This window comes from Prinia subflava, chromosome 18 (genome assembly GCF_021018805.1).
Source record: "Prinia subflava isolate CZ2003 ecotype Zambia chromosome 18, Cam_Psub_1.2, whole genome shotgun sequence".
Taxonomy (NCBI): Eukaryota; Metazoa; Chordata; class Aves; order Passeriformes; family Cisticolidae; genus Prinia; species Prinia subflava.
Window position 1 is genome coordinate 1,900,200 of NC_086264.1, and position 23,297 is coordinate 1,923,496.

The 23,297-nt window shown below is 41.0% G+C and overlaps 1 protein-coding gene across 3 annotated transcripts; it reads right to left on the reverse strand.

The window, feature by feature from the left end:
* Window positions 1–604: 604 nt before the first annotated feature.
* LARP7 (La ribonucleoprotein 7, transcriptional regulator) lies at window positions 605–23,285 on the reverse strand. Of its 3 annotated transcripts, none has more exons than XM_063415075.1 (13): window positions 23,152–23,285; window positions 19,481–19,689; window positions 18,370–18,470; window positions 18,178–18,261; window positions 15,927–16,091; window positions 15,321–15,429; window positions 14,305–14,679; window positions 13,619–13,748; window positions 11,120–11,268; window positions 10,164–10,282; window positions 7,554–7,713; window positions 5,485–5,576; window positions 605–1,010 (listed from the first exon to the last, which is right to left on the reverse strand). In XM_063415075.1, exons 2-13 carry the CDS (start codon window positions 19,686–19,688, stop codon window positions 930–932), a joined length of 1,773 nt encoding a protein of 590 aa, XP_063271145.1. In that variant the 5' UTR covers window position 19,689; window positions 23,152–23,285; the 3' UTR covers window positions 605–929. The 3 variants fall into 3 exon arrangements, with proteins under 3 accessions (XP_063271145.1, XP_063271146.1, XP_063271144.1); XM_063415076.1 differs by lacking the exon at window positions 23,152–23,285 and adding an exon at window positions 20,001–20,024; XM_063415074.1 differs by lacking the exon at window positions 23,152–23,285 and having other exon boundaries at window positions 14,305–14,676.
* Window positions 23,286–23,297: the final 12 nt, after the last annotated feature.

Consider the following 23,297-nt stretch of genomic DNA (forward strand, 5'->3'; position numbering starts at 1 on the left):
CCGTCTGGGAGGAATCCTCCTTACACCATTTCCAAGAACCATCAGCAAACTCTTCCCCTCCAGCCATGAAAGTTGGTCCCTTATCTTGCACTTTTCCCCTCTGTATTCTTGCTATCTTCAGTCTGATCACTGCTATTCCCTCCCCATTCCATCCTGCCCCACCAGCAGATTTAGTCAAAAAGAAGTGAAACCTTGTGGAGAATTCCAGTTTCACGTTTAATTTTCCTTTTTTTTCAGAGTGCTAGTCTCCCATTAAACACCTTAAAGCCATTAAAAATCACCATCCCGACTTGTGAACTACATAACTTGAACACTCATTTGCAAGCAAGTAATGAGATGTACCAAATATACTCTTATTTCTTCTTCAGAAGATTCTTCTAAAAAATAAAAAATTCAGTTTAGTGTGTATTTATACATGTAAATTTCCTTCCATACTCCTCAATGGCAGATTTCCTGCCAGCCCTAGCCACTTGAAAATAACAGAAGATTATTCTCTTCTATTTTGAAACAGCTTGATGGACTAAAGAGACGTTTATGTAGCATTTACCACTTTTATTATTTATACTCTCATAAAAAGAAAATGGAAGAATTAGAGATACACAGCTGAAATTCTCAAGCATTTTATTTTATAACCTAGTGTATAAAACATACAAAAACAAAAACAACAACAACAAAAAATCCCAACAAACTGGAAGTGAACTAAAGGAAGATCTCATAATACACGTGTTCCAAAAAGCTTTACCTAAGGGCTCAGAAGCAGCAAACATTCAGCCTATTAAAAATGGGATTCAGAACCAATGTTCACACTTGCAGCCTGCAGAGTTATGGATCCAAGGGCCCGGGTTTAGTTGCTGTAAGCAGTGGTGGCTGTGAGGGCTGGTTTTTGTTGTTTTGTTTGGATAGCTGCAGTTCACTTCCATCAGCCCTGGTTAGTTGTCATCAGTGAATCGAATGTGTTTGCTCGTCTGTTGAGTCTTCTCCAGTCGCATCCTCTCAGCTTTGGCAATCAACTGCAAGCAGGAAAAATGAGGTGGAGAATTAGAGGAAACAGATATTGTTAGGATTTGACCTTACAGTCATGGATATATTCTATCCCTCCTTCCTCCCAACATGGTTTAAGGCATCGAAATCACAATTTCAAAATCCTAAAAGTACAGCCTCATACAGGAAGAACTCTATCCTTTTATTAGGTTCATTTTGCTATTGATGTAGGAAAAACAAGGTTAAACCACAAAAAAAAAAGTGCTTTATGAATATTGTGGAATTTGAAATAGGAAAAATCCCCACACATTCCCAAACACACCACATGAACCCACTCAAGAACAAACACAGAAGCACAGAAAACTACACATAGAGACCACAAAAACCACACAAAATAGAAACCCCTCACAAACCCCATACATGAACAAATACACAAACACCCTGAAAACACACACAAAACCCATATGCCACATAAAATCCCAAAGCCCAAGCAAAAACATTCACACTGTAACCACAAACTTACATTAGAGCACACACAGAAACCACAAAACCCCTAAACCCCACACAAGAACATAAAGAAACCACAAACTCCCCATAACACCACAAGAATGCACACAAAAGCTCACACACCAACCCCAAACCCACAAATCAACACAACACCTAAGGGCACATAAAACCCCACAGAACCCAACACATGAACACACTCAAAGGCACATGCAGAACCCAGAACTGTCCCCCCAAAATCTACCAGCCTCCCTAAAAATAACAGAAAAAACCCAAACCCACTAAGAAACACCAAAACCAACCCATGAAAACATGCAACCTGCCAAGAAAAGACCCAAATGAATAAAACTACCAAGACTCTCCCAAGCCTCTCAGAGCAACTCCAAAGCCCCAGCACATGAAGACAACTAGAAGTTCACATAAAACCCCCAAATGCCACAAAAACAGTCCAAGGCATGTACAGAACCCACAAAACCCATCACAATACACACAAACACACATACAGGAACCACAAACCAACACAAGAAACCACAAGAAAGTGCACATAGCACAAAAATACAAATAAAAACACCAGCAAACCCACCCCCCCCAAAAAAACCAAAACCAAAACAACAAACCCACAAAAAAACCCACCAAAACCAACACCGAAACTTCCCACAACCCAAAACCCCAAATCATCAGCCTCTCAAATAACAACAAAAAAAACCCACCCCACACCCCAAAACAACAACAAAAGACCCAAACAAAAACCCACAGCAATTTCTCTGCTGGGGACTAATCAACCATATTAGCTGGTGTTATGGGAACGGTCACTTGCACCCCAGGCAGTCCAGTGTGCCAGATTTGAACAATTTCACATACAAATCAAATTATTTATTACTTTTGCATTAGACTGAGTCTTGCACACAGCATCGAGGTGCACGTTGTGCTGCTGCACTCACTGTGGCAGGCAAGATTTGAGGCTTTCCCAGCCAGTTTCCAGCAATAAAACTGACCTAAAGATGGCTAACTTTTATTCTCTGGTGCCTTAACAAAACTAGTTTAAAATAGTTCAGTCCTAAGAGGAAGCAGAGTACAGTGGTTTACTCCTTCAGCATGTGGGATGGAGGATGACAAACACGGGAAGGGAAGCTCTAAGATATGAGCTGCCCAGTTCATATTGCTGTGTTCCCATCCCAGTGCCCCAGAATTTGCAAGAGGCCTCAAGGATTTCCATTTCCAGCTCATCATATGTGTAAGCCAGAATCCAACCAGGATCCAGCCATGGCACGGACAGCAGGGTCACAGAACCAGGGAGAGCTGTTCTGGAGTGGGAGCTGTCCCACGGGCCCGCAGACAGGGAACTGCGCAGGCATCATCAGGAGTGGGCTGTGCCCAGACATTCCCACCGTCCTCCTTTTCCACTGCAAATTATTCCGCCCTTCACAAATACTCAATTCTCACTCCCTCGCCAAATGCCTTTCACTTCTACTACCCCTCCCACCCGCTTAAACTTCCTCCTTGCCCTGTGGAAGGGGTCCAAGGTGCAAAGGGGGTTCAGCAGCACCTCCCCCAGGAGATGAGGCTCCAAGCGGGGAGCTTGCGGGCACTCACGCCTCGGCTTTGGCAACGGGAGACTCCAGCCGGTCTGGAGTTGAAGGCTACAGACTGATGAATTGCTTTAGGTCTGAATAAAGTGGCACTGCCCTAAAAAGCAGCTCTGGCTGAAGTTTTCCATCTGTATCAGTAAATCAGGGAGGTGGTTTTATCAGGCGGTTGAACACACAAAAGGGAAGATGGATCGGCAGGGGCGGCAGAGGGGAGCAGAGAGGTGACAATCCACCGGGCCTGGGGGAAAGAGACTGGACATCTTTATCACTCCAAAGGATGGCCAGGCCTTTTCTGAGGAACCTGGGGATATCCTATCTCTTTCGGACATCTGGTTTAACATAGAGCTATGCCAGAGGAAGGAAAATCTCCACCACCTGCTTTGGGTTTGGGCACTGCACCCTCCAGCTGCTGCAGTGATCCTTAACCCTCATCCTGAGCAAAGACGAGTAGGCACGGACTTTTTAGAAAACGTGGAAAAGAGGAATCTCAAACTGCCTGAGCTCAAACGCCTGTTTGAGGATGGGATGCAGTCCAAGTATTTCAACACTGATACAAAGAAAATATGTCTTAATTCCAAGCATAAAGCAGCTAACAGGCAAAAAGCCTCACTTCAAAATCTTGTAAGGGATTTCAAAACGTTATTAACAGAGTAGGCCTTGACAAGAAAGGCACACTAATGGCACATTTTACTGAAGATGTTTACTTATGCATCATTATGTTACTTTTTTCTACCTTTGAGACCTTCAAAAGAAATCACCGTGGAAGTACTAAGGAAAAATTTTTAAATGGGAAAATAATATTGAACAGAAAAAAATATTTTTATTGGCAGTCTATATTTCAGAAATAAGCCTGTCAAAAAGTAAGGAAGGGGTTACTGACTGAGGCATTCCTGTCTTGATGTTTTGCTTAACTGCGTTAGCATTTAAATAGAATTCCCTGGCTTTGAAGTTCACACCTCCCAGTGTGGCAAGGTGATGGGCAGGGGGAAGGAGCAGGAGTTTGCATCCCGGTGCTGCCATTGTTAGGCAGAACCAGACAGTTTGTATTTGCAAGCCTAGATGAGGTACATTACTGCCCAATTTACACCAGCTTGGTCAACAAATACCAATCTTCAAAAGATGGAGAAGAGAAACTCCAGAGCAACGGCTCCTAGAGTCAAAATTAAAGTCAAATGTCTCACTGGCACCTTCGGTTTAAAAAAGTAAAAGTACATTAAAAAAAGCAAACCTGGCAGCAATCAGAAAAATGTTATAAAGCTGTGGTTTTCAAATTCCCTTTCTGCTTATATTCAAGAATAATGGCTGGAATAGATGCCATTTTTAGGCTTTTAAGAAAATTAAATTAGACCTTTGGGCAAATTCTTTATGCACATCTTTGTTTAAAAAATCTCAACTTACTTGTCACAGGACCTCTGAAAGAACATTCACATAAACAGATAAAATGTATGCAAAATATACCTTATACAAGATAAGGTTTTGACTGCTGTTGCTTTCGGTCAATGAAGTATTTATTTTCCATTTTATATGGGACAATATTTTTTCCTAGCGTCCAGGAAACAAAGAGTCTCCAAAGTCAACAACAAATAATTAAGGTCAGATGATTCTCAAGTTTTGCAAGCCACAGCAAAAAAAAAATTCAGGCTAAAGCCAACTCAGAAACCTTATCTGGAGTGTGTGTGAAGCAAATCTGGCAATAAAACGTCTGTGAAATACTCTCTGGCTCCTCTCTGTCAAGTCAGGGATCTCTCTGGCTTAATCGAGGAACGCTGGGGCTGGAGCAGAGGCTGCAGCCTGCAAGTTCATTGCGACACTCCCTCAAAGCTGCAGCCCCACAGGCACAGTGAGAAGGCTGCAATTTCCCAGTTTGGAACTGGAGGCTGTACAGCTGCGGATGCTCGCAGCAGCACCCAGATTTGGCTGGGTAAGAGAGGTCACTGTGGTGCACAGGCTCCCACCACTCTGGGAACACACCAGCATTCACCACAGCACAGATAAAACTGTGTTAATCGTGAGGGAAATGAGATTCATTCTGGGGAAAATTATTTTCTGGGTCATACTAGAGATTTAAGAGTGTAGCACTAGACTTGATTTCACTGGAGCACATCAAGACTACTTAACTTATTAATGAGCTCCCCCAGACAGGGTTTCAAAAGAAATCCAGCTTACAAATTAAGTTCAGGCCTTTAGTCATAGACTTAACTTTCCCCAATTGTCCCTGTAATGAGAAGCCTTGAACTTGTCAGCTGGAGCAGGACAGTCACACTCCCTTCTTTGTGGCTGTAAAACCCTGCTGCCAAGTCAGTAGGAAGGGATTTAACAGAATTCAATACACGGAGTATGGAAACACGTGGAGCATGTGTGGTGTTTCCACCCGTGGCTGCAGAGGAAAAAGCCGAGATTCGCAGGTTACCTTCTCAGTACCCCGCTTCTTTTCTCGAGGCTGGTTCAGCTTAGCTTGTCTGTCCACCAGAATCTTCTGCCAGTAACGCTGCTCATGGTCACCTTGGGGGAAAATTGACATTGAGGAATGTCAATAAACGTAGCCACGAGAAGTGGATGAAATCTTTTTTAAGGTAAACACCGATGAAAATACCTGTAAGGGAAACCCAACAAGTATTTCCCCAGTAGTCTGAAATTTCCTATCCACAGAAGCCATAGATAATTGCTTGCTAACTGTCATCAGCAAAAAGAGCTGAGTTTGAGCTGTAGTTTCACCACAGCACATGCAGGCCCCTTTGATTTACTGATGTACTCAACCTCTGACACATTTTAAACACCTACTAAACAGGAGAAAAAAAATAATTACTGTAAGAACAACTGGGACTATTTTGTTTCATCAAAACCATTGCCTGGGGACTTCATGAGCTGTCAGGAATATTTGAACATGGACAGCAAAACAAAAGCAAAATATTCTGCAGGTTTTCTCAGCAGCTGCTTTGCAGGGAAGCAGCAGTTTGTCACTGATCCTTCTGGTTTGTGATGTAATTATTACAATGGGAATTCTGTGATATTGTTTTGCACGGTCTCAGGGCTCATCTTCAGCCACAGGGAAGTTTCTGAAGGATCTCACAAAAGATTCCTGCAAAAGTTAACATCTAAACATGATCACAGATGCTTACCATCTTGCCAGATGCCAAGCTGAAGATAAAGTCAAATCCTGAAAGGAGTAAAATACTACTGGGAAATCTTTAGTCCCTGCTGTAGAGAGCATTAAAGATTCTTTCCTTTTCATCTCTCACCTTTTCTACCTCCAAGAAAAAAATCCTTACTGTGAGTCCCTTGTGCATTCCTGGAAAGCTTTTCCATTCTCATTTCAATGAGCCAGTTAGAAAAAAAAAAAATAAATCTTAAGACTATGAATGGAATGCTCCTACAATGTAGTACTTACTCCTAATCTCCTACTACTCTTATGTAAGGACACAAAACCAGAGACAGACACAGAGCATACAGCTGTAGAACACAAAATTTGAGGTTATTTCTGGATCTCTGAAACACAGAGCACACAGGAGACAAATCTATCTCCAAACGACATTAGCAGCACTCCCTGAGTCTCAAACTTCAATTAACTTTGATATGATCATGAAGGTTAATGCATCCATCAAAGCTTCTCTTCCTGCAATCCTTAACTGGCATCTACATCCCTGCACCCACGAGACTGGGTCCTAAACGAGGATTTAGGCAGGACCAGGGTAAAATATTTAAATACAGATGAGGCTGTCTCATATTGCTTGTTTAACCTGTTTTTTCCCTCCCATATTTACAATTTTTGGTGCATCTCTCAAATACAAAAGTTTTATGAATACACCAAGTTTGACAGACTTCCTCTTTTTTCTATCCCTCAACCCCACAAAGAGGCTTCTCCACACTTGGCAAACGAATCCAGTCTAATACAAGATAAAAACTGAGAACAGCACAGTAATTTCAGAAAGAAATAACACACATTAAGAGGAAGTTGAAAAGCAGAGCCCTAAGGAACCCTTCTTATTCTGGCCTAAATTATTCAACTTCCTGAAAATAAAGATCCATTAGTAGGTAAGTGCTAAACCCACTTTAAGTGTATCCATGCTGTTAGGTCCTTGCCGTGTCATTTCACACATATGCTCAGTATTTTCAAGAAAGTCTTAATTTAAAATTCTTTTGCATTATCCGAATGTTCTATTCATAAAGCTGAAATGTGAATTAAGTTCTATAGTCCTTTGCTTCACTGAAAGTGAAGCAAATACATCTAAAAAGAACAGAATTAATTTTGTAACAGCAAGCAAAAATCATCACTTTGCTCTGAATGGTGGCACAAAATCTCTTTTAGTTTTATCAGTTTCACAGTAGTTGCAAAATAAGAAGATTCTCAGAAAAAAACCCAACTAAACATGCAATCTTTTTCTCCTGAGATAGCAAAATATATCCATAAATTCACCAGGAACGATCCCTTTTACAGTAATTAAGGCTGCTCCTGTACTTCCATTAAAAAAGAAATCTTACCAGTGAGAACTTCGAATTTCCAGTTGTTTTTGATTTGTATTTCTTTGTGTGATTTCACGACAGTCTGTGCATCCTCAGGAGCCTTAAAACGGACGTGACACTCGGTGTCTCCCTCCAGCATGTCAACATAAGCCACCTCAGCCAGCACTGCCAGAGCATCCTGCCAGAGCATGAGACAACACACGCCATAAATCAGCCTTCAAAAAGAGAACTTAAAAAGAGTGACTTTTGACCATTCCATTTGGAGGTCATTAACATTTTCAAAAAGGTCAAGAAGTAGGAGGCAGTAACTGAACTTTGTCATTTAATCGATCCATCTCTTGTCAAACAGTTTTGAATTAACATTGTTTCCTAAGAAGATGATAACTGAATTCTGATTTATGAGCCTGCAACATCTACCCATCTATCTCTCATCCTGCCCTCCCCTTAACAATTTAAAGCAGTAATTCCTGGAAATGTTACGGTATCATTTTACTAATGGAGCATCACCCATTTATTTCAACACTGTATCTGATTTTTTTCAAAAGTAAAAACTGTGTACCACAACGTTGATAGATCTCAGCCTAACAGAAAAAGATGAAATTCGATCCTACGTATTAAATGCATAAAAGCAAGCTCATGCATGGCAGAGGATTTGAGAAAGGAGCAGTAGTAAAACAACTCCATCTTTATGAAGTGACCTCGGCCTGGGCCTGAAAATTTTCCCTGACAGCTGAAGGGGGAAGAGCCACAAACGCTCTTGCAGATGAAGTCCTTCACTTGTAATTCCCGCTGTTAGGGAAATTAAGTAGGACCACACATTCCTAGTCAATTTTGTTCACAGCAGGAAGCTCAAGTAAGATGCTTCTATTCAGGAATCACACACTGCTTTTAACCCTCCATTACCAAGGGCAGCCTTAAAACAAAACAAAAAGTGGCAACATTGTTAAGATCTTTTGAGAGCAAACAAGAGCTACTTTCCAGCCTTATTCTGTTATCTCAAAGTCATCATTTCATGGAAAACTAAAACCAACCACTGAGTTCGCTGGAGCTGGCCAAAGTTAGCTCTGAGGAGCACTTTAAAGGCTTAAGTGAAGTGTAAAATTAAAGCATCAAAATAATATTTAAACTGCACTGCAAAGACCTTTCCAAGTTGTGTGGCATGCATAACTGCTTCCATAAATCGAGCAATGCAGGCCAGTTCTGGGAAAAAAAGGCCTGAAAGCAATGCTTAGTGGCAGTTTGCTGCAGCTGACAGCTGACAGCCCAGTAACACAGCAAAGCCAGGTCTGGTTGCATTCTGCCTTCCACAAAGTTATGCAACTAGTACGGCCAGGAAAAAAAAAAGAAAAAAAACAAATACAAAAAGGAAAGAATTATCAAAAGAAATTCTTTCTTCTGCTGCCTAAATACTAAGCTTTGCCGTTGCCCACAGCCCATCAAGGTGTGCCACAAACTCAGCCTAGTGAGATGTACCCTACAGTCAAACAGGCCCTCAAAGGTTACAGGCACAACCAGCACCACATTCTCTCTGTCTGCAGCACTCAGACAGACACCGAGAAAGATCAGGCTGGTTTTAAACTGAAACCCCACCAGCAGCGAGATGAGGGTTTCCAGTGAGAGTCTCTCATTTTGCTTCGGTTCATGTACACACCAAGCCTCACACACTTGCAAGCAGCCGGTGACTCGAAATGTCCTCCCTAGTTACAAATGTTTGATAAACAGTGTCAGAACTCAATTTTAAACCATTCCCTCATTGTCTTGAGTGGGCTGATGTGTGCACCAACCTGAGATGAAGTTGTTCAAATTCTTTCCAGCTGTTTCTCATCCTAAAGTGCAATTCAGAAAAGAAAAAATCCTGCGTAACATTCACGGAAAATTCAGGATCTGGAAAAAGCCTGTTATTTCCTTTGGAAAACTCTTAATATTTCCATTTCAAAGGATGCAGCTTAAAACTGGCTTTTTCCTTAAAAAGAAATAATGTGTGCAACTTTCAGTTTGTGTCATCACATAAAACTAAAGGTATCTAACCACTCTTTCAATCGAGAAAAACAAGCAGTTGCATTAGGAAAAAAACACACTGAATCAACAAGTTCCACTGCTGTCACTCTCCCCAAAATGGAGTTTTTGTCATTACAAAATTCTTTCTGAAATAAAGAAAATTGCTTTCTCGTGCAGAGAGCATTTTCCTATCTCCAAATTCCTGTTAGTGATAAAAACTCCACAAACTTTTAAAAATCCCCACAGGTATACTTTCACAGCTCTCTTGTCAGGATGACTGGCACAGTGACAAATGCGGAACAGTGACGCAGCTCCAGCTCCATTTTTTAAACTGGAAAGCACTAGAGCATTGCTTATTCTCCTCAATATTTTCATTATAAACTTGACATTGCTCCAAGCACACTAAAGGCTTGGTTTTACTTTGAAACATCCTCCTTTAGCCTATTTTGCCATTGAAAAATCTGCCATTAACAGATAGTAAAGAAGAATTTGTACTCAGCTACTGGCCAAATAGATTAAAAAAAAAAAAAAATCAGTGAGACTGGGTGCAATGGTGTTCCATATTCAAACATTTGGGGGGCAGGGTAGGAGGAAAGGCTAAGAGCTACCCTGAGGTTACAAAGGCATTACCTTGATCTGCTTCCTGCCCGGCAGGGGCTCGGTGCTAATGATCTTCACAATTACTCCGCTGACAAACTGAGGCCCCATTGTGTTGGCCTTGGCGGGAGGGGCACAATCTTCACTGGTGCCTGATCAAGTTAAAAACGGGGGGTGGAAATAGAAAGAAGTTTTTCCAGTTATTAGGTTGAAAAAAAATAAAGACATTATGAAAGCACAGAAGGAATAATGTAAACAAGCATCAAATATTGCTGCTGCAGAATGATGTTTATTAAACGAAGGATCAAGATTGTCATAGGTTCAGGTCAATTTTAGTAAAAAAAAAGTTTTAAGAGAAAGCCTTACAGAAATTTTTACAGGGTCCTTCCTGTAAAGACATTTTACATTGTACCAAGTGTAACCCCGCAGTTTTAGAGTGGTTAAAAACATGCAGAGGGCCATTGGAATATCAGTGTTGAGGTTAGTGAAGAGAAGCACAGAGTATTGGGAACAAATAAAATAAAGAATTCTAAACCTGAAAAAAAAAGCAGAAATTTAACTACGAAGATATCATTTCAAAGCTCCTCTTATCCATAGAGCTGATAAAGTCCAATTTCAAGCTGTTTATTTTAATACCTCTGGTACAGTTAAACTCAAGCAGGTCGGGCTCAAGCTGTAGCACCAAAGAGAGCTGATTGTTGATCTACCCGAGGCTTTATAATTACAATTGCCTAAATATATCTGTAAGCCTGGGAAGTGCCACTGAAATATGCTGAAGTCACTTTAGTATTAATTTACTTTTATAACTCGTTAGTCCCAAATCCATCTAAATATAGGGAGTGGTTATTTTTACTATCTGACATTTTGAGAAAACAGCAGCAGTTTACAACCCAAAACCTCGTGGCAGTGTTTCTGCAAGATCAGGGTCTTGCACCACTTCTGTTTGCATACAAGAAACATGAAGAAAACAAGACAAAACGCAGGATTACTTTTGTCATTTTCAGATTTCTGCACACCAGATTCCGTCTCCATCTCTCCCACGGGCTCAGGTTTGATTTGAGACATGGTTTTCTTCAAGGAGGCCATACTGGCTTTCTGCAGGGCCAAATATTCTTGCTTCAAATCCATCCATTCTGTCCTAAAATCAGTAACACAGGCACGGGATGTAAGTTGCAAACAAGAAACTGATGTTTAGAAACTAAATGTCATTTAACAGGTTACAAACAGCTTTAGGTGGAATGGTGAACAGTGCAAACCATTCTGCCACTGGACATCTCCCTGCACTTCGGTCAAATTGAATTTTGTCCCTAACCCAATTTCCCATGACTTTGCTTCACAGAGTTCCAGCAACATCAACCTACAATTCCAACAGAGTGGCTTTCAAATTTGCTTTCAGACAGCACAGAAAAGAGTTTGGTAAACTGTGTTTTTCCCTGGAACTACACAGAGCACCAAATTCAGAGTTAACTCAGAGACAGCGAACTCCCAATTCACTGAATTAGTTCAGTGAACCCACTCCTGTGTCACTACACTAAGAATCAGTCATTCATTTTCTAGAAAAAAATCATTGATGGAAAATCAACAACTGGTTAAACTCGCCAAAACCCTACCGAGATAAGGACATTCCTCACTATTCAAATGCATTTTGGTTAAAAAATACCCCTGCATGGAAGCAATTTATATATTTACATACATTTAACATGGAGATGTTTCTGCAAACAGCGAGAGCTTTGCTCCACAGCAACACAATGCCCGCAGTGCCACTGTGAGAACGACTCATTGTTACCCTAATCTGTGCTATCAAACAAGCTGATAGAGGATTTTTAAAGAGGAGGATATCTTGTGGTAATGGTTTTAGCTGTTAACAGTGACAACTGTATACTTCAAAAAAGCATCCAGACTCACCCAGGATCATACATTCTCAACACAGCAAAGGCATTAAAATAACAAAAGACCCACGTAATGATTCTTGGAGATAAAAAGGCAACACCATCCCAGAGCAAGGTTTGGTATAAATACAAGCTCAAGGAGTAAGTCTGTGACTTGACGCGATGGAAGAGGAGATCCTGGTGAATCAGTCAGGCAAGTATTGCAATGCTTATACTCTGCAAACATTTTACCCTTTTGCCATAATTGATTAACGTATAACCAAAACTCTTTATTTTTTGCAGTTTGCTCAGAACTCCGATGAGAGAGGACCAGTTACATCGATAACCTGATTTTTTTTTTAATATGGACCCCTTTTACTTTAACATGGAGGTGCTTTCTGTGATATCGAAAAAGTAAGTGCTTCCATGTTTTAGTAGAGGTGAATCCTGATCGCAATCCTGAAACACCAATCCAGGATTATTTTGTGGTTTTTTTGGCCTGCACTTCTGTTGAAGATTTTTGGATCCTAAACAGTTTCGGATCCGGGAAAAAGAAGATAAGCTGCGAGCAGATATTTTCCAAGGGCTACAATCTACATGGCTACAGTTAATTTTAAGCGATTTTTATTTTTAAGGTCTCCCTTTGCTTTAACATGGAGGTACCTGCTGCCTACAAAAGTAAGTGCTTCCATGTTTCAGTGGCGGTGGATCCTAATCTTCAAAAGCTTCTTACAGGGAATGTGCATGTTTGTTTTTTATTGCTGCTGTTTTGTTTTGATTTCATGTAGTTCCCCCCCGAAGGACCCCCACAACTTCAATGTGGATGTGCTTGCTTTGGTTCACAATAGTAAGTGCTTCCATGTTTTAGTGGTGGTGAATCCTTTTAACCTCAACACTTTCCTCTAGGAATGCATCAAGTTTTGAAATTCTCTGTTTCTATATCAAGCACACTTTTGCAGGACCACGCGGCGAGGACCCCCTCGACTTTAACATGGAGGTACTTGCTGGATGCCTAAAAAGTAAGTGCTTCCATGTTTTAGTTGTGGTGACTCCTGAAAGCCCAACACTTGGATTAAAATGCAGAACTCGACAGACCAAGCAATGAGGACTCTCACTCTGGCATTTCAATCTTCTTGCTACAGGCTAATACTGTTGCTAACATGCAACTCTGTTGTATAAAAATTGGAATTGCACTTTAGCAATGGTGATGGACTGTAAGACATACCAAGACTTCAGGAATAAACAATTTCAAATGTTTAAAAATACGATGAACTAGAGTTTTTAAGCAATAAAATGTCAATAAAGTATATAAAACATAAGACTCTTTACTTTCTTACAAGTGACAAAAAGGGCATACTGCAGGGAAATCCAAACACAAAAACATTTCACAAACATGCGGTACCACAAAGCAACAATGTTTACAATATTCCCGAGATATATCCCTACACAGGACAAAATTTAAAAAGTTTGTAAAACCTATGGTTAAATTTTCTAATTACAGTCTCATTCAATAGCTCCCTTTACAAAGCCAACTATTTCCCCACTATAATTGAAAAAAAAATCAAATTAAAAAATAAAAAATTCAGTGATTCCAGAACACAAGTAATTAATGTCACCTACTTGGAGAGTACCCTGAGGGGAATAACTTCTTCTTCCATTTTGTGTCTTTCTTTGTGTTTTTTCTTGTGTTTCCTTTTAGATTTGGAAAGGGATGTGTCTTTTTTGTCTTTGTCTTCTTCTGCAGCAACTTCTATATCATAGCAATTCAAATGAAAACACTTAATTCGAAAGTAATAGGTAAACACAATAACATCAAATTTAATATTCACTGGTTCTTCGTATTAACTACTTCTAGTCCATTTCATTTGACTGCTAAGTCTACTTTGCCTCTCACACTAAATCGCACTTCAATGCAGCTTTTCTTATCTCATGGAACAAACGGTCATTACCTTTTCCCTTTTGTATTTTAATTTACTATCTACATATCTGTCTCCAGTTGCCCAGGCTGTCTGTTTAACCCATATTTTACTTCAGTCAAGTTGTATTGATACGAACTTCTTTGAACTATTTTGACTTCTGATTAGATTTCCCTACTTTGGTGTAGCAAGTTCTTCCTGATTCCCCTGTAGCTGCTCTCCAAGAGTGCCTCCTGACCGGGTTTAATTTTAACTGCAGGGAACACCAACAGCCCGAGCTGATCTAATGCTTCCACTACATCCAGCCCATCCCTCCTCATCCTTAGGGGTTAGCTACCATTCCATTTCATTCATGCAAAGAAATCACAACAAAAAGGCAGGAGCTTTTACCATTGGAATCTTTTGGAGCTTCTGTTGTTTCCTCTTTTACTGTTTCAACTTCATTTTTTTCAGCAATTTTCTTGACTTTTGGAGCTGATGTCTCACCATCTCCCGAGGTGGTTCTTTTTCTCTTTCCTGGCCTGCTTTCCCAGGTCACCTCCGAGCTCTCTGTTCTGTCCCATTTCCTTTTCTCCCTTTTGGAGGGCTGCTTGGGAGTCTCAGTTGCCTCCATCTCAGAACACTCCGATGGAGTCCTGTGTCTTTTAGACTTGGGTGCTGGCTCTGTTGCAGTGGTAGTGTTTGACTCCTTTGGCTCTGCAGCTGCCTGTGCATTGCTCTCTTTCTTGATTTTGGATTTCTTCTTTTTCTTCTTTTTCTTCTCTTCTGGATTAAAACCACAATATTTAAAACTGCCCACGATTAAACACTAGATTAGATTATTTACTTAAACAACCAAAGCAGCACATATGTGATAAACTGGGTTGTTAATCTATGGAAGATTTGAGACATGGACACAAAGTTTCTCCTGGGTGTTTTAAGAAGAGAAAAAACTGGGTGTAAAGCAGGGTTTGAAAACCAACAGTTTGATTTATTTTTTTTGTTTCCACTTAACAGCTGCTGGTATAACAAAAGAACTAGTGATAACTGTGAGGAATATTATTGTGACTTATCACTGATCTTAGAAAACAGATGGAAGGGTATCTGAAGTCTGGGCAATGATATTACACTATCAGAAATGAAGGAAAATGTTTTAGTGATGAAATTGCAACATAAATTTGATAGTGGTTTGTAAACTGCAGTAGATTTTTCATACTTAAGCCCATGCTGGCCAAATGCAGCAACGTGAATTGTTTGTATTAAAAGCTTTTAAGGCCCTGAAATTAAACTGCAGTAACACAGGAGATGAGAATTTTCTCTTCAGAAGCTGAGGCCCAAAACTGATCGCAATAGAAGCATAAGTAACTTAATAAGTATAAATAAATTAATAATACCCCTTGATCCCAATAACTTAGAGTAACACATACCTACTACAGTGTTGTCACTTGAATTCAGTGTAGGAACTGGTTTATTCTTTACTGTTTTGGGGAAAATCCCAGGTTTCCGTGGTGCTTCTTCTGGTGGATTATTCAAAAACTGAAAGAAGGAAAATGAGAACCATATTACACTACAAAATCATACTTTCTTTAAGGACTCTGCGTTGAAGTTAAAACCAGCAAGCCTCATTGCATTTCAATACATAAATACTTTCAAATCACATGTCAATACAGAAAGTGAGGTATGACCATGCCTGCTTGATGAAATTTAAACACCATTTATTGTTACACAGAGAACTCTTTCTGCAAAAGACACCAAGAGTGGCCAACCAAATTACTTACAAAAAAAAAAAAAAAAAAAAAAAAAAAGACATTTTATTTCTAAGTCTTCAGGTAATTAATAGAATTAAATCTTTAAAGAATTGTGGCACTGATTATAGGTCTGTGAGCAGGAAAGAGCAGCTAACTCCTGTTAAGTGAAGCTTTTAAATGGTGATATTTTTGGAAGATTCAGTGGGTGACCTAGGAAAGAGCACACCGTTCATATCACAACGTGACACCAGGAACAATGTCAGCAGCAGAGGCACCAGCACTCACCTCAATGGCTTTCTCTGCTTGTTCTTTAGTTTCAAATTCAACAAAAGCAAAGCCCTTTGGATCCCCAGTACTTCTATACCGGGGGATACTGACGTAAACTACATTGCCACACTTCCCAAACACCCGCTCAATCCAACTGTGATTGACATTTTTGGGAAGCAGCTCCTAAAGGAGAAAAAAAATTCAAAGATTTATGTCAAAACGCTGAGAGGCAAAGTATCCAGGTAGTAAAAAGTAATCTGAGAACAGATGTCTAATTATTCATATAGCTGTAACAAATACATTCTATATTTAATTCAGATGCTTATCTTCTTCACATGACAGATACCAAGACCTCACCCACAGCCGGATTTTTACAGCACAAAATCTCTTGGTAAATTTAAAACCTTGGAGCAAATACTGGACTGGCGTGTCCCAAACTACCCTCTGCAAAGCACAAGCTAGTTTTTTTTTATTGGTGGTAATGCAGGCAGGTATCACAGAAAGAATTCCTGTAGACCAGTAAAGAGTCACTACTGATAAAATTCTTACCAGTAGCCAATATTTGCAAGTTTAGCAGTTAAAGAGTTTAATTCATCAGACGAGCAGAAACCTTTAGGCAGCATCTTGGATGACAAAATTGTCTGATTTTTACTTCTAAAAAGTCCTTAATATAGGAACACATTTTAGCAGCTTGCAGACATCGTGTCTGAGTTCAGCATTTCCCCTCCCCAATCAAACAGAAATCGTGTCACACCAATTTCTCATTAGACCCAATGGAACACATTAAAATCCCACTCTCAAATTCGTGCTTAAACAACAACAGTGGCAGCACTATTTCATTTCTTTTCACAAGTTACTGCACTAAAAGGTTCTCCTTGAAGAGAAACACGTATCACATTCAAATTTTCTTTTTGCATAAACTTTGCCACCTTCAGAAAAACATTTTGCTATGGTTTGGCTTTAAGTTGAAAAGCCAGTTACTTCAAATTTTTTCAAGTTTTAATAGTATAATAGTGAAGTCTATGGTAAAGCATATTAAAAAGTCAGACTATTGCAGAGAAATTTAACTTACCAACACTTGGACTACTTCTATTCTCTCCAATGTCACAAACCAGCTATTTACAAAATATTTAGCCACACTCTTAAGCTCTGCACAGACAATGTATCTTATGACTTAGAATATCTTATCCAAAAATGACATAGACAAAGTATTTCAGAGTTCTAAGCAATCCCTGTAATCACGTTAGGAAAATACTACATCTGGCACATTGTATTTAAAAAAACAAAAGCCAACCACCTTTTCCGGGCTTTTGTTAAGGAAGGAATCATCAGAGCAATTCAGTTCCTCCTTATCTGGATGGGCTGGAATTTTGGCCATGATTATTGTGTCTCTTTATCACAGAAAACTCAGTGCTGTCTGGATAACAGCTGCCAACAGCTACAGGTACATAGCAAAAATAGTACTTGTCATAAAATGCAAATAGAGACAAAGCAAGTTCCACAGTGGCTTCAAATCTAGCAAATAAAATTGCCAAGGGTTTAAATAAGCAAAAGCTCAACCATCAGATTTCTGTCCAATCTACCACTTAGTTGGCTCCACAGTGTGACAGCTTTTTCACTCTGACAGGGCTGAAATACCATGGTGAGACCAGACTTGTCCCATCAGCACAAGTTATTTTCATTTAAATCAAGCAGTCATTCCAGAGGTAGCCACTGAACAGTGTGCTATTAGGAGGATAGTTAAAATTTTTCAGGTATAGTCTGCCTTTAAAAGAATGGTGTTCCTGTGTACAAAACCAGAGGCACTTGCAGTAACAGATCTTATAAACAGATAATGCTGTTTAAAGTACCCTGATAAACTTGGGAATGCAGCTAGATCCTGTTTAATGAAGCTAATTTAGTTGTTATTAGAAAGCTTTAACTACATGAATGTGATGAGTAAGTATTTCTTAATATCACTGATGTTGCTCTAATGGCATTAAAAAAGCCCAGAGAACACAGCAGTAGCTCAATGTAATGAAATTGCACCTTTTCAGCCTGGGAAGCAGCACTTTGCTCGGCATTTAAAATGATTTAAGCTGGCACAAGAAACCTGTGCACCAAATGAAGCCCTTTCTTGCCACAGTCACTCTAAGTTCTCGCCTTTGCTCAATTGATTTCTTTTACCTTTGCTGCACAATCAGCAGCAGCCAAGGAAAACCCTGATGCACAAAAGGAGTTTCCACAGCTAGGAACAAACGGGCAGGGACACACACAAGTGCAGCCTTACCACATAGACAGTCCGACTGTCCACGTCCTTTGGGCTCTCGCCCAGAGGCTGGCGTCTCCTGATCCTGGTGCCTTCCAAGTCCAGCTGGAAGTAGGGAGAAATAAGCATTTGCCATGAGATTATCGCTTACTTCAGCACCCCATCGGTATTTTTCCAGCACCGGCAACTACAGCAGGGTGAGATGTTAAATACCTCTACAACAGATGAGTCTTTCACTGCCCGAGCGATCAGCTTGCCATCAGTAGTCAATTTTTTCATTTTGTTGAAAGAAACAAGAAGTGATATGTCAACATCTAGGGGAAAAAAGTGTGATTATGAAATCAGTGATGTGTTCTACTCCACTTGTTTTCTTGTGAAACAATCTGCAAGTTCTATGTGCAGTATCTACACAAGGATTCACAGAAAATTGTCACCATCAAAATTTAAGTTTTAAGTACACCTAAATTTAAATTTTCTTCTGTGCTAACCTTTATCAAAGGAATTTTGTTCTTTTACTTCCCCACTGATAACTGTTGTCTTTGAAAAGAAAAGCACTCCCCCCTTCTGTGTAATTTTACAGCACATTAACGGTTTGCACTGAAAACGTGCCTCTCCTTCAGGTACTTATTGAGTATTTTACACAGAGCCCCTGCTTGCACTTCAGCTTCAACCAGATATGTCTGCTAAAACCTTGACAGAAAATTATGAGCACTAGTCTTAATACAAATTTAGATGCTTCGAATATATCTAGAAAAGGTAGGGTAAATTTTGCTTACTTATTATTTTATTAATCATTTAAGGGGGGGGCTTACAAAAATCCAAACAACCACATTAAAAACTGTCTGAAAAGATTCACAGTAACCCTACAAGCAAATAAATAATTTATTGCAAAGAGAAAATTAACAAAGTACCTATGCTTACCAACACATTCGAGTGACATTTTAATTTCTGCACCTTTCTACCCTGCAAAACAAGTCCAGTACCTCTGAGGGCAAAATGACTCTTGTTCCATGGCTTGTTCTTAAAATTATACAAAAAGGAGAAAAGAAAATCAGGTCTTCCAAACAGTAATTTCTACCCTGGCCCCTGGCAGATGTCTTTCCCATAGGGCTGATAGGACAGGACAATAGAAAGAGAAAAAAAAAATTTAAATCTAGTACTAGTTCTGCCTCCTGAGCTGCTGATGCTGATTTCCAGCACGGAACTCCTGCCTTTCTCAGGAGAAGGCATGCACCTCAAAATAACCTGTCACTGTTGCCAGCAATACAGGGAAGAACAAAGTGAAACATGGGTGCTTGCTGAAATATACTGAAAATAAACTTACACCCATCTCTGGACTTCTCTATTTGTTCTCGAAGAAATCTGTCTTTGTGGAGATTAACATCACCAAACCAGAAATCCACTTGCTTGGCTATATCTGCCAGCACCTGTTTAACTCTAGACCTCTTCTTCTTCTCTCTTTCCTTTTTCTGCTCAGTGCTCTCTTCTTCCATGGCTTTCTCTCTTGCTGTTTCAGTCTCCATTCCTGTCATTCTGCCAAATGAGACATAAATATAATCTTAAAAACACAAAAGTCTTATTTCAAGGAGTAAATGTTCCTGTTTAATTTTGTGCCCTGTTACCAGAAAAGCAAGTTACTTGCTAAAAGGAGTCTACAGCAACTGAAGCTGAAAGGCTGAAAGCTTCATGAAAAGCTTCATGTAATTTCCCTCCTCATAAACACATTTTTCTAGGGATTGAAAAAAGATACATAATTTTTTTCTCTACTCCCCCTAACTCTCAGTACAAACCATTAGAAAGATCACACACAAAACCCTCGAGCACTACACTCTTCAGAAACCAACCTTGTATTAACCTTGATCGTGGCAGATCTGGAAACAGTGAGGTTTGTTTATAAAAATTTGTCTTTATTATGTCGAAAATGTGAACCACTCACTCCATCAGCTCCCAAGGCCCTGCCCAAGAGCAGTAAGTCACCAAAGTGTCCCTAATGGCAAACCCAGGTCTGTCAGGACTCCAGGATAGGCCCCTGGAAAATAAACACTAACTAGAACCAAGTGACTAAATGTGCAGATTCATCCTGAAAAATATAAAACCGTTTAAATGCATCAATTCATCTCTTTTGTTCCCGTTTCAATTCGCTGTAGCTGAGAACTGCCAGTCACCACTTCAGTACCTCATTTCACACGAGCAAAACAAAGCAAGGCTGCCAGAAGCAGACAGCTTTTGGAAAATTAAATTAACACAAAAATTAAAGTAATTAATGTCGAAATCACCATATGAAAGACTTCTCAGCTCTCTGCCAAGGCAGCAGAGAGGGAAAGGAGAGCACAACCATCAGAGAGGAAGCCCACCTCGACAACAGGATGGCGAAATGGAAATGGTCCCCAAATTATTGTGCAAATCAGGCTTCCTCAGCCGGAGATCAGTTTCTCCCCCGCTGTGAGCTGAGCACTGAAGATAGTGAAAGGTCAGCAGTTACCCTGGAAAGATAAGCCAGGTAAAACTGCTCAGCAAGTTCAAGCTCCACTCCAGCCCTTCAGCAAGTTTTTTATGTGATTAACCAGCCGACAATACTGAGCTGAGGGCTGCACCGAGGTGCTTCACAACGTAAATTGTCATTATGGGCTATCTGTGGTGGCTGAACAGCATGAAGGGACCGCACCAACACACTGGCGTGGCCCACGGCCAGCACAGCTTTGTTTTAAGAAGCATTTGGAGTCACTCAGCTCTGGGACTTCCTTCCCAGAAGAGGGGCTCTCATTCAGGCTAGAAGAAAAGCAGCTTCAAGCTGCATTCCAGGCTTCCCTCTCACTTTGTGTTTTAGAAATGAAGCTTTGAGGAAATTACTTTGTACTTCAAGGTCCTCCAGAGTCAGAGCAAATATCAACTATTTAAACGGACACAAAAATCCAAGTAATTGATTCAGCAATCTCCATATGCCTGCGTGTAAGGCAGTCTGTATTTATCACATGTCAACTCTCACACCATCCACATTACTCTGATAAACAATTAAAATCAGAGCAAAGCAAAAGCGGGGTCAAAACTTCACACTGATAAAGCAAAGATCTCCTCAAAAGCAATAAAATTGTAGTGCCTCTGTGGGCTAGAGTGGAACCAGAAAAGGAGGGACAATTAAACAGGCGAAAAGAACTTTAGGAAAACAAAGATAATCTAAATCAAAATAACACGGCTCCACACTCATCTATAGAAACTTCTCTAGGCCCGATAAAAATTAAAGATTTCAATGCTAACCCATATCCATCCCCAGTTTCTATTATTATCAACATGTGGCAAACATAATAAAATTCAACTGTAATACAAGGTCTGGAAGAAACAAGGTGCAGATATAAAATATACCTTATTCTTTAAAGCACTGATGCAAATGTTTGTTTGCTTGGGGTATTTTTAAAATTAAAATGGGGCAAAATAGGGGATGAGGGAGAAAAAATAATTCAAAATACTTTGTGTACTATGAAAATGTTTTAGTAGAGTCAGGGGCAGCCCTAGGTAGGCACTGCGCAATAAATGCAAGTATTCAGCAAACCTGCAAGTACTTAAAAAGACACATCCTGAAACAGTTTTACACCAATACAGACACAGGCAGAGCGGCAGGGTGAAGCTCCTGCCCTGAAACTTCTCTCTATGCAAAGTGAGGTAACAAAGGACGGGAGTTAACACATGGGGGCCTGCACAAATTTCTTAACCTAAAGCCAGAGAAACTTCTGCTTTTCCCCTCCCATTTTATACAATTAAACCAATGCCTTGTTTTTTACGCAGTTTTAGGGCGTTTGATAAATTTCTTGAAACTGGTGTGGCCACAGACAGAAAAGGCTTTGCTTGCACTTGACAGAAACGAGTGTTAAAGCTGTTCCACGCATAGGGAGATCCCTGTGTGCTAGCTGTGCCCTTCCCTCTGTCACCTCAGCAGGAGCAACGTGGATTGATTTGTGTTCAAGACTGGACGTGGGACTCAGCGCCATGGTCTGGTTGACAGGGTGGTGATCGGTCAAAGGTTGGACTTGATCTCAGAGGTCTTTTCCAACATAAGCATTCTGTGGTTATAATTACAATATATGCCAGTACCGGTCTCTGATTAGGTGGATTCACCTGTATGACACCAAAGGGGCAGGCAGGCCAACTCCTTCACCTCACAGTATCTCACCGTCAAGAAACACAACTGAATTTTAAGACCTGAGAACTTATTTCTGGTTCTTCCCTGTTGGAACAGCCAGGTGATTAGGGAACTGAACAAGCAGAAGAGCTGCTGAAGGGAAACAGAATAAGTACTAGGTGGTTACAAAAACCAAGCATTCTGCAGCCCTGGTAGCTGCTGCACTAGACCAAAACCACTGAAAATCTATGGGAGAACCTCACCTTCTTTACTCTTCAAATAAGGGGCAGATCACAACGTGAGATAGATTTTTCTTGCCCTGATTTATCCTGAGAAGCCTGACCACCATACGTTTACCTCTGCACAGGTACGGACCACTGCAGGTGTTGCCGCTGTAGCTTAATCACAGATCTTACCGACGGAACACTTAAAAAAACAAGCACAGACTAAGTCTGAGGGGCCCAAAGCCCTCGCAGCACGAGTCTCTCGGCCCCAACGGAGGCGTCAAGACATGACACCACGCAGAAGAGTCACCTGTGCATCACTTGCGGGCAAAGCCACCTCAGCGCCCCAGGGCAGTGACGAGCCCTCAGGAAACAGCCACACGCGTCGGGAGCAGCGGGCACCGGGACAGGAGGATGCCCAGGGGCGAGCAAAGGACGGCTCAGGGTTACAGTGTGATGCCGGCGGGGAGCGATGACCTGAGGGGACCGACGCGACCCCCCCGCCCCCCCCCCCGCCCGGCCGTGAGGGCAGCGCGCGGGGGCGGGGGGAGCTTTGCGCGCGGGCGGCGGGAAAGGCGCTGAGGGGACGACAGCGCCCCCTGTCTGCGCCGCCATGGCTGCAAACGGCAAACCCACAGCCCCTCCCCGGCCACCGACCTGCTGCCGCCGCCGCGGCGACACCGCTTCGGCTCCGCCCGGCCCGTCCGCGGCTCCGGCTCTGCCTCCGTCCTCCCCAGTCCCGGTGCGACGCGCTGCCCGCTCCGCCGCTTTCCAAGAAAAAAAAAAAAAAGAAAAAAAGCCCC

What these genes read in the sequence shown, in the direction of transcription:
- LARP7 (XM_063415075.1), bottom strand. Translation starts at nt 19,688, where the DNA reads ATGACAGGAATGGAGACTGAAACAGCAAGAGAGAAAGCCATGGAAGAA. An exon ending in AGAGAAGTCCAGAGATGGGT is followed by an intron (nt 18,471 to 19,480) that starts GTAAGTTTATTT and finishes TTTTTCCCCTAG; the next exon opens with ATGTTGACATATCACTTCTT. An exon ending in GAAATTCGAAGTTCTCACTG is followed by an intron (nt 5,577 to 7,553) that starts GTAAGATTTCTT and finishes TTTTCCCCCAAG; the next exon opens with GTGACCATGAGCAGCGTTAC.